This window comes from Zootoca vivipara, chromosome 3, assembly GCF_963506605.1.
Source record: "Zootoca vivipara chromosome 3, rZooViv1.1, whole genome shotgun sequence".
Classification (NCBI taxonomy): domain Eukaryota; kingdom Metazoa; phylum Chordata; class Lepidosauria; order Squamata; family Lacertidae; genus Zootoca; species Zootoca vivipara.
In genome coordinates this window covers 21,476,412-21,492,050 of record NC_083278.1, presented here as the reverse complement: position 1 = coordinate 21,492,050, position 15,639 = coordinate 21,476,412, and the positions used below count along the sequence as shown (strand labels likewise).

Genomic DNA, 15,639 nt, shown 5'->3' with positions numbered 1-15,639 from the left:
CCCTATTCTTATCTCCGTCTCTGGTCTCCTCTATATATTTGAATAACTGGTAGAAGTAGGAGATCTTGGGGGTAAGAGGGGTCAAAATTAGCAAAGTATAGAGGGGAGGGAAAGCGGCCAGACAATGGGGGAGAAAAGAGGTGCGAAACCGATGACAACCCCAACTGATAGACGTTCCTCCAGACAGGAGGAAGGTAGAGACTGGGAGGGATTCCTAAATGAAATAAAAAAAGAAATTAAGCAAAGTGAACAGAATATTGAAAAAAAATTGGAAGATATACAGACCTCAATAGATCAAAAATTTGAGAAGGTGGTGGGTGAACTATCTCAAGAAATTAAAGAAGTAGCAGGGAAAACCAAGGGTCTGGAAGAAAGCACTAAAAGAGTGCAGAAAGAGGTGAAAGAGATAAAAAAGGAAACAGAAGGCTTAAGGGAGGAGATAGCTAAATTAAAAAAGGAAAAAGAAGATATATTAGATAACATGGCACTCATGGAACTTAGACAGAGGCAGCAAAACTTGAAATTCAGAGGCCTACCCGAAGAGCAAGAGGAGAACATTAAGGAAAAATTGGCAAATGGAATAGCAAACTGGTTGGGGCGTACCAAGGAGGAAATAGAGGGGGCAATCTCCAATGCATTTAGAATTAAAGTAAAACTAACAAAGGCAAAGGCGAGAAAGCTCCCGGGGGACTGTCTAGTAATATTTAATTCTATGTCTCTGAGGAACGAAATTCTTAGCCAAAGTTTTATAAACAAGCTGGCAATTGATGGGAGGGAAATAACCATATTTAAAGAGGTACCTACGAGATTGCTACGCAAAAGGGAGAAATTCCGGGATTTCATTAAAGTATTGAGAAGGAATGACATTGGTTTTAGATGGGACAACCCGGTGGGACTCACCTTCTATTATAAAGGCATAAGAAATACGATCAAAAACCAGAATGATATAGGAAAGTTCAGAAGAAAATACGGACAGGCCCTAGGAATGGAGACAAGTAGTGAGGAGGGGGCAGTAGGAGGAGACCAGAATGATAATGAAGAAGACATGCTAGGGGAAGGAGAGGAAAAAAGTATAGAGGAAGAAGAAAGAAATCCGGATATAGATACTGATAAGGAGGATCAGTTATAAAAGAATAAAAGACATTGTATTTCGATAAACTAAATAAAACTTAATTAATAGGAAAAAACTATGGTACTGAAAATTAAATCTTGGAACGTGAATGGAATAAATAATAAAAGTAAAAGAAACAAGCTTGAATACATTTTGACAAAAGAAAAATTAGATCTGATATGTTTACAGGAGACGCACATTTCAAAAAAACACGAAAGGATCCTGGTAAACAAAAAATTGGGAATGGAATTTACCTCACTGAGTGAAAAGAAAAAGAGAGGGGTGGTATTATATATTAAAGAAAAATTTAAACCAGAATTGGTTTTTAAAGATGAAGAGGGGAGAGTAGTAGCAGTCCGAATCATGGTACAGGGGGAAAAGATGCTGGTAGTGGGAATATATGCCCCAAACCAAAGGAAAGCAATATTCTATAAAAATTTAGAGAAAAGGTTACTAGAGTACATGGAGGAAAAAATGCTTCTAATGGGAGATTTAAATGGGGTGGTGGATCCATTACTAGATAGAACGAAAAGGAAAAAAGCCAGCAAAGATGGTAAATTACCAATTTCTTTTTTCAATATGGTGGAAAGGCTGGACCTGATTGACGGCTGGAGATATAAAAACCCCATTTCTAAACAATATACGTTCTTCTCCGAACCCAATCAAAGTTCGGGGAGGATAGATTATATCTGGCTATCAAGAGAATTAAGCCCCAAAATCGGCAAAATAGATATTCCACCCAGGACACTTTCGGACCATAACTCAATATATCTAGAAATGTTAGATGATCAACCCTCTCCCTTTCGGTGGAAAATGAATGAAGGCCTGTTTCAGGATCAAAGAATTGTAGATAAAGCCCGAGAAACTTTCAAGGAATATCTTAAATTTAATTTAAAGGAGGACGCGGAAACTAATTGGGTCTGGGATGCAGGGAAAGCGTTTATGAGGGGCTTCCTAATAAAACAAAACAGTATAATAAAAAAGGAAAGGGAAAAGATGATGGACCAAATAACAAAAGACTTGCTAGAAAGTGAAAAAGAATTGAGCTTAAACCCGGGAGACAAAGACGTAAAAAAAGCAAAGATGTTACGAACTCAATTTTCTACCCTGGTTAACCAAGAAGTGGAATGGAAATTAAAGTGGATTAAGCAGAAAAATTTTGAACACGCAAATAAGTGTGGCAAGCTTTTGGCTTGGCAACTGAAAAAAAGACAAAGCCAAAATTACATTAGCCAAATCCATAAAAACGGTAAGGTGACAGGAAACCCTAAAAGTATAAGGAGCGCATTCCAAAAATTCTACAAGGAATTATACCAGAAGGGGAAAGAAAAAGGGGAGGAAATAGACAGATACCTAGAAAACAGTAGTTTAAGGAAAATAACAGAAGAACAGGTTAACATACTAAATGCCCTGGTTACAGGTAGGTAGCCGTGTTGGTCTGGATCGAAGTAAAATAAAAAAATTCCTTCAGTAGCACCTTAAAGACCAACTAAGTTTTTATTTTGGTATGAGCTTTCGTGTGCATGCACACTTCTTCAGATACAGTGAAATGGAAGTTTCCAGGCACTTATGTAGAGAAGGGGTGGGCAGGGGTGGGGATGGGGAGGGGGGATCACCCAGAAGGGTGGTGGAAATGGGTGATTGACTGACTGATAGCTGTTGATGACCGCAAACGACTGCAAATGGTTTTGCATGAAAAAGCAAGGGTTGAGATGGCTGAAGATCGCTTATCATGTATAATGAGATAAGAACCCGATATCTCTGTTCAAACCAGGTCCCTCCATGGTTTTGAGCTTGGTGATAAGTTGCAATTCAGCAACTTCTCTTTCCAGTCTATTTCTGAAATTCTTTTGTAGTAAGACAGCTACTTTGAGATCTTGTATAGAATGTCCTGGGAGATTGAAGTGTTCTCCTACTGGTTTTTCTGTCTTCTGGTTCCTGATGTCAGATTTATGTCCATTTATCCTTTGGCGTAGGGTTTGGCCTGTTTGTCCAATATAGAGAGCTGAAGGGCACTGTTGGCATTTGATGGCATACACAATGTTAGAGGATGAGCAATTAAATAGTCCTGAGATGGTATGTTGGATGTTGTTGGGGCCAGTAATGGTGTTGTCTGGGTGTATGTGGCAGCAAAGTTGGCATCTGGGTTTATTGCAGGCTCTGGTACCAGTGTCCATGTTAAGTCTGGTGGTTGTATTATTGTGGGTGAGGAGTTGTTTAAGATTGGGTGGCTGTCTGTAGGCAATGAAAGGTCTTCCTCCCAGAGCTTGAGAAAGGGAGCTGTCATTGTCCAGGAGAGGCTGTAGATCTCTGATGATGCGTTGTACTGTTTTAGCTTGGGAGCTGTATGTGATGACTAGTGGTGTTCTGTTATTTTCTTTTTTGGGTCTGTCTTGCAGCAGGTTCTCTCTAGGTATCTGTCTGGCTCTGTTGATCTGTTGATACTAAATGCCCGTATAACGGAAGAGGAAGTCCAAGAGGGAATCAAAAAAATGAAAATGGGAAAGGCGCCAGGCCCTGATGGGCTGACGGCCAAGTACTACAAAGAACTGAAAGATGAAGTGACACCTATTCTAACTAAATTAATGAATGAGATTATGACAAAGGGACAGATTCCAAATTCCTGGGAAGAGGCTTATATTACTATAATCCCGAAAGAAAGCTCAGAACTGCTAGATGTCAGAAATTATAGACCGATCTCTCTTCTGAATCTAGACTACAAACTATTCGCGGATATCCTAGGAAACAGACTTAAAAAGGTGTTATCAGAAATCATACATAAAGATCAAACAGGATTTCTGCCAGGCCGCCAAATGAAAAATAATGTAAGAACGGTGGTGGACATTATAGAATATCTAGAGTTAAAAATTGATAAAAAGGCAGCGTTGATATTTGTCGACGCCGAAAAGGCGTTCGACAATATATCCTGGGAATTCATGAAAAAGATAATGGAAAGAAGAGATATGGGAGAGAAGTTTAGACAAAGCGTAGAAGCAATTTATACTAAGCAGAGGGCCAAACTGATAATAAACAATACATTATCAGAGGAAATAAACATCAGGAAAGGAACAAGGCAAGGGTGCCCCTTATCTCCGTTATTATTCATATTAACATTAGAAGTTCTGATGGACAAGATAAGAGATAATGAGGAGATAAGGGGAATAAAGATCGGACGTAGAGAATATAAACAGAAGGCCTTCGCCGACGACCTTGTGATAACCATGGAAGATCCTGAAACTGGCATAGCAGAATTATTGAAGGAAATGGACGTATTCGGAGCCGTAGCTGGATTTAGATTAAACCAAAGCAAAACAAAAATGATAATTAAAAATCTGACAAAGAAAGAGAGGGAGGATTTGCAAAGAAAGTACGGTATCGAAATAGTGAAGAAAGTTAAATACCTAGGAATATGGTTATCAGAAAGGAATATAAATCTCTTCAATGATAATTACATAAAAATTTGGAATGATATTAAAAAGGACATAGCAACATGGAAAAAACTATATCTCTCTCTGTGGGGTAGGATTGCCACAGTAAAAATGAACATACTACCAAGGCTTTTGTTTTTGTTTCAAATGATCCCGGTAGTGAAGGGTGTCACCATATTTGAGGAATGGAGGAAAGAAATTTCCAGATTTATATGGCAGGGAAAACCTCCACGAATAAGGTATAAGATCTTAACAGATAGAAAAGAGAGAGGTGGCTTCTCATTACCAGATTTCAAGATTTATTATGAAGCCTCTTGTATGGTATGGTTAAAAGAATGGGCAACCTTAAGTGACCCTGAACTTCTGGACCTGGAAGGTTTCAACAATAGGTTCACTTGGCACAGCTACCTTTGGCATGAGAAAGTTAAATCACATAGAGGCTTTTTATCACATGTGTTCAGGAGGCCTCTATATGAGGTCTGGAATAGAGTAAAAAGTCTAATAGAAAGGAAAACCCCAAGGTGGCTGTCGCCAACTGAAATCCTAACAATTAAAAAAACGAACATGGAAATGAATTGGTTATGCTATGAAGATATTCTTGTAGAAACTGAAGAGGGCTGGAAAATCTTAACCTACGACCAACTGAAAGGAAGGGGCATTGGCTGGTTACAATACCACCAAATACATGACCTGTTTAAACAAGACTATAAAAATCACGGATTCGAGCGTACAAAATCTAAATTTCAATCAGAAATACTGGAAGGTAAAGAAAAACTGCTAACTAAGATGTATGACCTCCTCCTAGACTGGAACACGAAGGATGAAGCAACCAAAGAGTGCATGATCAAATGGGCAGTGGACCTAGGTTACAATATCAGTATCGATCAATGGCAAAACCTATGGAGAAAGCAAATTAAATTTACTGCCTGCACTCTTTTAAAAGAAAACATCATGAAAATGATGTTTAGATGGCACCTTACGCCGGTCAAACTGGCAAAAATTAACAAGTCTAACAAGAAAAATTGCTGGAAATGTAATGTCGAAGAAGGGAGCTTCTATCATATGTGGTGGCTTTGTGGCAAGGTTAAGATCTATTGGGAGCAAATATATAATGAATTAAAAAGATTGCTACGATATACGTTCCCAAAAAGACCTGAAGAAATGTTGTTAGGTATTTTAAGTAGAAGTATAAAGAAAGAAGACCACAATCTTTTTATGTATGCCACCACGGCCGCAAGAGTTATCTTAGCTCAAAAGTGGAGAACAACAGAAATACCAACGATAGAGGATTGGAGGGAGAAGTTGATAGAATACTCAGAGCTGGCTAGGTTAACGGGGAGAATCAGGGATCAAAAACAACAAAAGTTTCAAAAAGAATGGGAAAAATTTATGACTTATAAGAAAGATTATTGTAAAATTTAAACAAAGATAGACCAAGGAGAAAAGGAAAACTAGTAGATTACTACTACAAAATGCAACAAGAAGGTAAAAAACCAGGACGTATAACAAATCGATTGGAAACATAATTGGAAAAAAGTTATCTGGTGGAGTATGTAAGGGACGAAATTAACTGAAGGGAAAGAAAACCAAAGAGAGAGAGGAGGAAGTCAAGTGGGGGGAAATGAGGTGAAGGGAAAAAAAAAAAACAATAAAGAATAGGAAGAAAAAAGCAATGATTTGAGACACAAACCTAGGTCGACAATTGGTATGAAAGAATATTTTATTTGACAAATGTTACAATTGGATACCTGTGGTACTTTTTCATTTTTTATTTTTTTATTTTTTTATTTATATATATGTTTGAAATAATTTTTTCTTCGTTTGTATGTGGCTTGGTATTGTATATAGCTGTAAAATCAATAAAAAGTATATTTAAAAAAAAAAAAAGAAGAAGAAGATCAAACCTATCCATTCTTAAGGAAATCAGCCCTGAGTGCTCCCTGGAAGGACAGATCGTGAAGCTGAGGCTCCAATACTTTGGCCACCTCATGAGAAGAGAAGAATCCTTGGAAAAGACCCTGATGTTGGGAAAGATGGAGGGCACAAGGAGAAGGGGACGACAGAGGACAAGATGGTTGGACAGTGTTCTCGAAGCTACGAACATGAGTTTGACCAAACTACGGGAGGCAGTGCAAGACAGGAGTGCCTGGCGTGCTATGGTCCATGGGGTCACGAAGAGTCGGACACGACTAAACGACTAAACAACAACAACAAATTGCTCTGCACCCACACAGATTGCAGGGCAGTATACAGCAACAGCAGCAAGAAAATACAACAAAAGCAGAACATAATCCACCATAAAACAAATAAAAAACTTTTAAAATAACTGAGAAGACAAGTAAATCTTGGTCTAGTATCTTTTACCCATCCTTTCAAGATAAAACCTACCAAAGACATGAGTGGGTGTGTTAGTTTTCAGTGACTGCTTTTTTCTTGGTTGCTTTGGCTACTTTTGTTACTTGTTTTAACATTCATTTAATTATTTTAATTTTTGATTTAGTACTGTTGCTTTGATTGACTGAATAGCTTTAACATGTTTTTAATCAAAATGTGGCAGCAGTATGGGCAATCTCTACCCTCTGTGCACAATTACATATGCTGCAGTAACAAGTATTTACAAAATTATTTGATTGGCATTCTGGCATCCCATGCAGTTCCATACTGTGCAAATGGATTCTCTGCACAGAGGTTACATTAATGAATTCTATATATTTTATTCTTTCTCTCTCTACATATATATACATATTGAGAATTACCGTAATTTTTTCCATGTATAAGACTTTTTCTCCCTAAAAAATAATGTCCAAAATTTGGGGCCATCTTCCCCCATTTTCTTAAATCAGAGTCCTCCAAAATAGGGGGTGTCTTATAGATGAAAAATACGGTGTGTGTGCATGCGCGCGCACATGTCAAATGTTCCTTCCTTCCTTCCTTCCTTCCCAATACCTTGAGCGGGGAAGAGGTAGAAAGGAGAAACCCAGCAACAAGCAAACCTTAAACCAAGAACTAGGAAGCTAGAAAATTGATATTATGATGGAAATGCTTCAGCAGTCTTATCTGTAGACACTGCTATTTCCTTCAGATATAATTATTTTGAATGTAGTGCTGCTTCTGCTGGTTTCAGCAGCTGAAAGTAGCAGTAATAACAATAAATTATTATTGCTTGGAAGGGAGTCAAGTTCTTTATGCACCAGTAAGTGCTTTATTAGCTGAGTTGCCCCTTGACAAGATGGGAAATGAAAAAGACCACCTGACCTTAACAGTTCCATACTGTGCAGTTCTAACCCAAGTTAGAAATGTGTTCCTATGAAAACTGTGGTGGGGTGGGGGAGAGGGGGGCTGTTGTAGAACAGAAAGGAACAGCACCATTTTCTACAATTAAATTTCAATAACTACAGTACAATTCTGGCGTTTAACTACAAACTAAACACAATGGAATCAGTTTTACTGGTACTACAGACATCATGAAAGGATCTCCTGTGGGGCAAAAGATCCTGCATTGAAAAACCTAAAATGTTGGTGTGTCTTGTGCTGGACGGTTTTAAAAAAATAATTTGTTTTCGTTAAGGGTAAAATGTTTTTGTGTAAGAATTTTGGCCGGGTGCTGGCAGGTTGGAGGTAGGGAGGGATGACAATTACATGTCTGAAGATCTCTACCATAGCCATAATTGAAAGCAAGCGAGATGTGATCCTGGAAACAGCCAGTTCAAATCTAGGTGTTCTTAAACAAACCATAAGTCACTCAACTACAATATAAGGAAACAAGAATTGTGGCTGACCTCACAGAGCTATCTTAAGGACTTCAAGGCGATATATAATTGGACGGGGCGTGTTGTACCCTCGAAATGAAATATTCTTAATATATATGTCCGCAGTGTGCAAGGAAAGGATGCTATTCTCAAGGCTGAAGAGACAAGCTGCAGTTTAAAATGCACAATGACTTCAAATGCATGTCTCTTCAGAAGAAGCTGCTGCAGTTAAAGGACTGTTTTCTCTTGTGCATTCAGACCACCACATTAATCTTTCACTATTTATTAACATAACATTCCTATTCAGTTTCTTATGTGAAATGGGTGTCAGGCAGTTCTACATAACAGCATATTCATGCTTAGGTGGCATAAATGGGTAAGCGTAAGAAACCAAGACTAAGGGTAAGGGTTTCCTCTGTACTCCAAAAATCTGTGATACCACCATAATTTCAAATTTGTGTGTATGTGCATGTGTTGTTAAGAAACAGGATCTTACCTTGACAGAGAGGAACAGGGAAATCCCATTCATACATGCCATTTGGGTGACGTCTACAAGTTGCATTGCTATGGCCAATTATTCTATATCCAGGTTTACAATAATAGCGAACGGTGCTGCCAGCTGTACCCCTGGTTTTATTTACAATTCCACCATTCTTCACAATATGGTTTAAGCTGCAGTAAGGAGCTATAGGGGGAAGCATAAAAGGAGTCATTAAATAAAATGCAATGTTTGGTTATGGCTTGAAAACTCAGGCTCTAGCCTCACAATCAGAATCCATATGAAAGGCACTTAGAGAATAATGCTAAACTGAAAACCTATTTCAACTGTCTGTAAGTAAGCAGCAGGATATCTTTGCATGTGAAATGTAATATGCTTTTGAGCCTCTCATGTGCAATTTCTGCGATCATTGTTGATGTGCAATAGAAATTAGAAGGAGCCATTCTAATTCAAATGTTAAGTTTTTACATTTGCATTTCAAAGTGCTTAGGGCAAACATTTGTTTAAGGCTCCAGTGTGAAAATGTTCAGTGTATGAACTATTGTATGAAAGTTGGCTAATGGGCTGCTGCATGAGGACTTTTTGCCACTACAAACCCCCATCAAGTATCTTGGGCCACGTGTAATCAGATCTTTGGGGTTTGCTCACACAAGGGAGAAGGCTCTCAGGAAAGGCTTTTGGGAGGGTGGTGGCACAGAGCATGCATTTGGGAGGCCAGGATGGGGAATTCTCCTACAAGCTCCCTTGCGTGAGGTGCAGAACTGGATACAACACACCAGCAATGATGCCAGTTAGATGACTGGGGAGGTGCAGGTGAGTCTATGCCAGGCATCCCCAAACTTCGGCCCACCAGATGTTTTGGACTACAATTCCCATCTTCCCTGACCACTGGTCCTGTTAGCTAGGGATCATGGGAGTTGTAGGCCAAAACATCTGGAGGGCCACAGTTTGGGGATGCCTGGTCTATGCTGTGCTTGTTCTCCAGATCCCCAAACAGATTCCAGGGGCTCTTCCTGGTGGACAAACAGTGCTCAGAGTGCTGTCTGGAGCACTGCGGTGCCACAAAAGAAGGGGGCAGCATCCATTTGCATATTCAATTGTTAAGCCAGTACACATAGATATGAAGAAACATGCTGGTTTGCACAAATTTTCCCTTTTCCAGAGCAGACCAAAACGTTAAATACATCTTAATCAATCAAGTAATCATTTCAGTTTTAGTTAATTGCTTATATTTGCATACATTACTTATGCATAAAACCAATAGTTGTGATGGGAAGAAAATAGCAGACTTTGAAATTGTGGCACCAGCTTTATCTGGGCTTTCAGAAGGAGGCACGAGGCTCTGGCAGGGTCCTGTAGCCCCCTTACCTCCATCCCAAAGCCCAGTTAAGTGCTTGCCTGGCAGCACAGCTTTGGGGAGGAGGTAAGAGGACCTGAGGACCCTGTAAGAGCCCTCACACCTTCCCAAAGCTGGGCAAGAGCTTACTGGGCTTTGAGAAGACACCCTCCTTGGCTCAGCGCCCAATGCAGCTGCACCACTCATGCCTCCCTAATTTTGCCTCTACCGAGGCCCAGAGAAATCATAATGGAGGGCTGAATTCGGCCCCCAGGCCTAAGTTTCCCTAGGATTGTCTTCTTATGTAAGTAGGGTCACAAAACTAATTCTGAGAAAATAGAAACATTTTATCACTATTCTGAATTAGGGAATGTCCCAGTAACAGGCTCTGATATCAACAATAGTTTCATTCCCACCCTCCATCTTACACTTTTTGCATGACTTCAAATAGCCTTCCGTCATTTCAGTTCCCTCCTCCCTCCGTGTGTGTGTGTGTGTGTGTGTGTGTGTGTGTGTGTCTCCATTCTAAACAACAGTCAGTAGCTGCCTGCATAATACAGTGACATTGCCTATGCAGGAGGCCTGTCAGAGCAACACAGTAAACAGCCTGAGGGAAAACTAAAAAAAAAACCCTCTCTTGTTTATCTCCTCGGCCTCTAGTGCCACGCATTAACAACAGCACAGCAAAAGTCCCAGACAAGACCGTGTCATTTAGACTGGCATTTCCCTTAAACTTTTCAAGGCCCCGCCATTCTGCACATGAAGATTTGTTAGGAAAAGGCTGCCGAGTGTGCTTACTTGGAAGTAAGCTCCACTGAATCCTGTGGGATGTAGTATACATACACAAGGTGGACTTTCTTGTCCTAATAATAATAATAATAATAATAATATATTATTTATACCCTGCCCATCTGGCCGGGTTCCCCCAGCCACTCTGGGCAGCTTCCAACAAAACATTAAAATACAGAAATCAAACATTAAAAGCTTCTCTAAACAGGGCTGCCTTGAGATGCCTTCTAAAGCATAGCTACCAAGTTATCCCTTTTTAAAGGGATTTTCCCTTATGCTGAATAGGCCTCCTCGCGAGAAAAGGGAAAACTTGGCAGCTATGTTCTAAAGGTCTGGTAATTGTTGTTCTCTTTGACCTCTAGTGGGAGGGCATTCCACAGGGTGGGTGCCACTACCGAGAAGGCCCTCTGCCTGGTTCCCTGTAACTTGGCTTCTCGTAGCGAGGGAACCGCCAGAAGGCCCTCGGCACATTCATGCATGGATACAATACTGTGTATATACGCTGCACCTAGGAAAATTAAGATTAAAAACCAGCCTAAAAAATGAAGCATATGGGAATTAGGATTGCTCCCTAAATTATGTCAATTGTATTTTTGAGTGTGTGTGGTTGGGGAATCTTCAAGATTTGTTGTGCTTCAGCCAAGTGCTATGGAGATCATTTAATTTTCTCTCTTGGTAACAGGTAACCCCCAAGCTCTAATCATGGATGGAAAGTCCTTCTCCCTTTCTGGCTTGCAAGGATTTTATACCTGATATTACTTACATATTTTCATGCTCATCTTCTCAGTCATATAAATCAGAAACTTGAAAGGGAATGTATTAAATTTTGCAGTTTCAATGGCATAGAAATACTGAGTTGAAGGAGGTGCTGTCACTGTACCCTTTTTGGAATCTGCTAAAAGCATTCCTGCTTAGACAAGGCTACCTAGATGTTTAGAAATCTGAGGTATTTTTAACCTTGTTTGAATATTTTAACCTTTGTATGTTTTAAAGTGGAGGTGTATTTTTCCTGTTTTATCTTTTGTAAACTGCTTAAAGGTTTTTTGTTGTTGTTGTTTTTACAATCAAGTGGTATATAAATTTTATGGAAATAAACAAATTCACTGAAATACAGGACACAAGCAGCCCTGATAGAACTCATTCAGAAAGACCATAGCTCAGTTATAGAAGACAAAGTCTCAGGTTTAATCACAGAATAGCCTAGGGCTGGGAAATACCTCAGACTTAAACCCCGGAGAGCTGCTCCAAATCATGGTAGACCAGGCTATCCCAATATGGTGTCCTCTAGATATATTGGACAACAACTCCCCTTATCCCATGCTGGCTATTGCTAATGGAAGCTGGCATCTAACAACATCCGGAGGGCACCAGGTTGGAGAAGGCTGGTATAGACAATAATGAGCTTGATGGCCAGTGATCAGACAGTTTCAGTAAGGCAGTTTCCCAAACAGGACTGTATTGGTCAGTGGAAGATCGGAAAGGCCAAGGATAGAAACGTATTTGTTTTTCTTAGACCACTGTATAGCCCACTGCTTGCATCTCTGTGGGTATTTTGTGGTGGCAAAAATGAGAAGGATTGCCGTTCTGCAATATCTCCCATTTTGGAAAGCATCACAGAAGAAAACCTCACCAAACTCTGCAAAATCTTCCGGACATCTGCTACTTGCCAAACCTTGTGCAAAGTCATGGTTGGAGGAACAAGGAGGGAAGCAGGGAGGCAGTAAATCATTACAATGGGCTGATAGTTGTGAGGCTGCCTGCTGGCTCAGTCACAGCTGCCATAGCATCAATAGCCTTTCTGAGGCCCTGGTTTCTTTTCCCATTTCTCATGCTGCTGCCTTCCCTTATTAAGATGCAGGCCCAATTGCTTACTCTGCTGCTCACTGTTATTCCTTTCTCATGCTGGCTGTCTCTCCTACATCAGAATTGAAACTTAACAGACATGGGGAGAACTATGCAGCCTTTCAAGACGTGCTGTCAGCGGGAAAAAAAAAGGAGAAGGTTTACTGTGAGCTGTTCTCCAAAGGTGGCTTGCCCACTTACTAAGTCAAAATGTATTTGTACCCTAAAAGGTAATACCGGCCAATAACATTTCCTCTGCAAATTCACAGAAGCATACGCTATTCTTTCTCTTCTGCCAAAGAGAGAAGGGGGATATTTGTTCAACAATGAAATATTGAGCTTCTGGGTCATTCTGATTTACTGTGGACATGACCTCAAAAAAGTATTTTTTTTATTTTAAAAAAATAGCTGGTGTGTGTAAAACATGTATACACCCTGTAGTTAAGTTTCCATGTAGAGTGAAGACAGCACACTCTATAGAAATACACTTGAGCCCCCGATTCATCATAAACCAATCAGTGTGAGGAAGAGCATGCCAGCAAGCTGCTTCAGCATAGCATTTAGCTTGGAGTGCTAGACTGCAGTTGGAGAGACCTTGGTACAAATCTCCACAGCCAGGCAACTCTCTGGTTGGGCCACTTGCGATTGTGAGGAGCAGCAAGGTGGATGGCTGTAGAAGTATGCTTTCTTTAGTTTCTTGGAGGAAGGACAGAATAAAAATGTCTTGAATATAACATTACTAAACCACATTATTGGAGAATTTTCCCACCCTAGTTTTAGTGTTTGTTGCTTTCTGATTGACAAATGCTAGCTATCGCTTGACAGGACTCAGAAGGAATTTTACCCACATGCATGACTAGTCTTAACAATGCAGGGATTTTGTCTTCTTTGTAGCAAAATATTATTATTTCAATTTATATACTGCCCATTATAAAAAGATCCCAGGGCAGTGAGAGTATTTCTATCACAGTTTCTTATTGAAGGTGCTGGAAGCATTCAGCAGAATCCAATACAAAGCTAAGTTCTATGCTACTATAGTTGCTACTACTAAATAATCACCCACCTATACAAGGGTGGGAAACTTTTCCAGTTTGAGAGCTATATTGAAAGTTGGCCACCCCTCCAACATTATGGCCTCCAAGGTTATGACTACTAACCTGAATAACGTATCTTGAATCCTTTCTTACTCGTTGCATGGTCAGTTGACCAACGCAAATACAACTGATTGGATTTGCTTGTGTAGTTAAGCTGCCCAGTGTGATTTCCGCTCAACGCAACCAACAAAGGGCTTTGTCCAGAAGAACCTGCAGTGAAAAGGACATCATGATGACGACAACGACAAAGAATATCTTTTTTGGAATATTGAAACTTCCACAAATTCTGGTAAACCAATCTGTATGCATTAATATTTTAGTCTGACAGTGTGTGTTTTCATTCATGTAAAAGAAAACATGGGTGGGGAGGTGAGGTGCCCTCTGAAGATTGGATTAATCTTTGGGGGACAGCATTTTAAGAATTTGTTTTGGGCTTGACTGCAGTCTTCTTAGAAGATGAAATGGGTGTGTGTGTATCTTTCCTATTTCCACTTAAAAAATGAACAAAAAATGTCACCACTTCAAGCAGTAGCTTAGCCATCTGCAGCAACTCAGCAGTGTTCCTGGGACAGATTGTCCCATGGCTACTGCTGGAATGCTGAAGGGTCTCAAGCTGCTGCCTGAAGTGTGGCAAGGTTTTGTTTTGTTTTTTTAAATAGAAAAAGTGGGGGGGGGAGACCCTCAGCAACCTCATCTTTTAAAAGTAAAGCTGAAACAGAAAGTGCCTGCTGAATCTGTACTGGTACGGTAGAACAATTCACAATACTCAGCTGATGTATTGTGAATACATCAATTTAAAGGTTCAATTTCAATCTAAAGGTTCAATTTATTGTTGTTATCCAATGAGCGTTGCCAACTCATGGGATGACCATTGCTGCTCCTGCAGATGATCTCAGCGACTGAGCTGCGATATATAAGGGTTCAGCCGGTTGCTAAGTTACCTTGGACATAAGTTATGAATTATTACAATGTCTTTACTACAATCAGGTTGTATATAAAATTTTGTTAGCTCAGTCAAGAAGCATTATTCTCACCATCAAATATTTCCAACTCATCAAACTGTTTTTCACTTTGAAATGTTTCTACAAAGATAGAGATATTATAATTTGGATCGACTTTAAGAGTCCAGGAACAAGTTTGTGAGTTTGGGTAGTTCTCCGGATATCCTGGACTAAGGATTACTCCAGATGAATCTGTGCGGACTTCATTTGCTGGGCATTGTGCTGTAAAACAGAAAGATAGGGAAGGGAGAAGTACACAAACACACACAAACACCACACACACAGTGAGAGGGGGGGGAGAGAGAAATGGAAAACAATTACTCCCCCATATTTTCCTTTTTTTAAAAAAACAGGTACAAAGAAAGACCTTCAATCCACTCTTGAAATTTATAACATGTTGAAAGCAGAATGGAAGACTTCTTTATAAAGGAAACTACCACTGCTTCAGTCATGACCACAGCAATTTCATCAGGATGCAGTTTACAGTAGTAGGAATTAAGGGAACCAGGGCTACAGGGTTTATAGAAGCAGATATTATAATGGTAACCAGAAGAAGTCCTCAACACAGAAAAATCATTTAGATTCACAACAAACTCTGCTTACCTGAGTGCCCATGTCTGCCTAAAGTGAATGTCCTGACTAGATGTATGTGCTTGGAACATTTTCCAGTGAAGTAATGGATAATAAGTGATTATATAAAAGGAGAAGGAAAATGATTGATGGTGCCATCATAGGCCTATTGAATAACAGATAAGAACTGGGAAAATCTGGTGCACAATAGGTGTGTGTG

General features: G+C 39.8%; 1 protein-coding gene across 1 annotated transcript in view; it reads right to left on the bottom strand.

Moving 5' to 3' along the window:
- Nucleotides 1–15,639, bottom strand: part of CSMD1 (CUB and Sushi multiple domains 1) — a 915,553-nt gene that overhangs the window by 70,026 nt on the left and 829,888 nt on the right. Inside the window, exons 47-49 of the mRNA XM_035109950.2 lie at nucleotides 14,883–15,071; nucleotides 13,912–14,058; nucleotides 8,785–8,973 (exon numbers count right to left, since the gene is read on the bottom strand). Coding sequence (XP_034965841.2) covers nucleotides 8,785–8,973; nucleotides 13,912–14,058; nucleotides 14,883–15,071 — 525 coding nt within the window. The remainder of the gene's footprint in view (nucleotides 1–8,784; nucleotides 8,974–13,911; nucleotides 14,059–14,882; nucleotides 15,072–15,639) is intronic.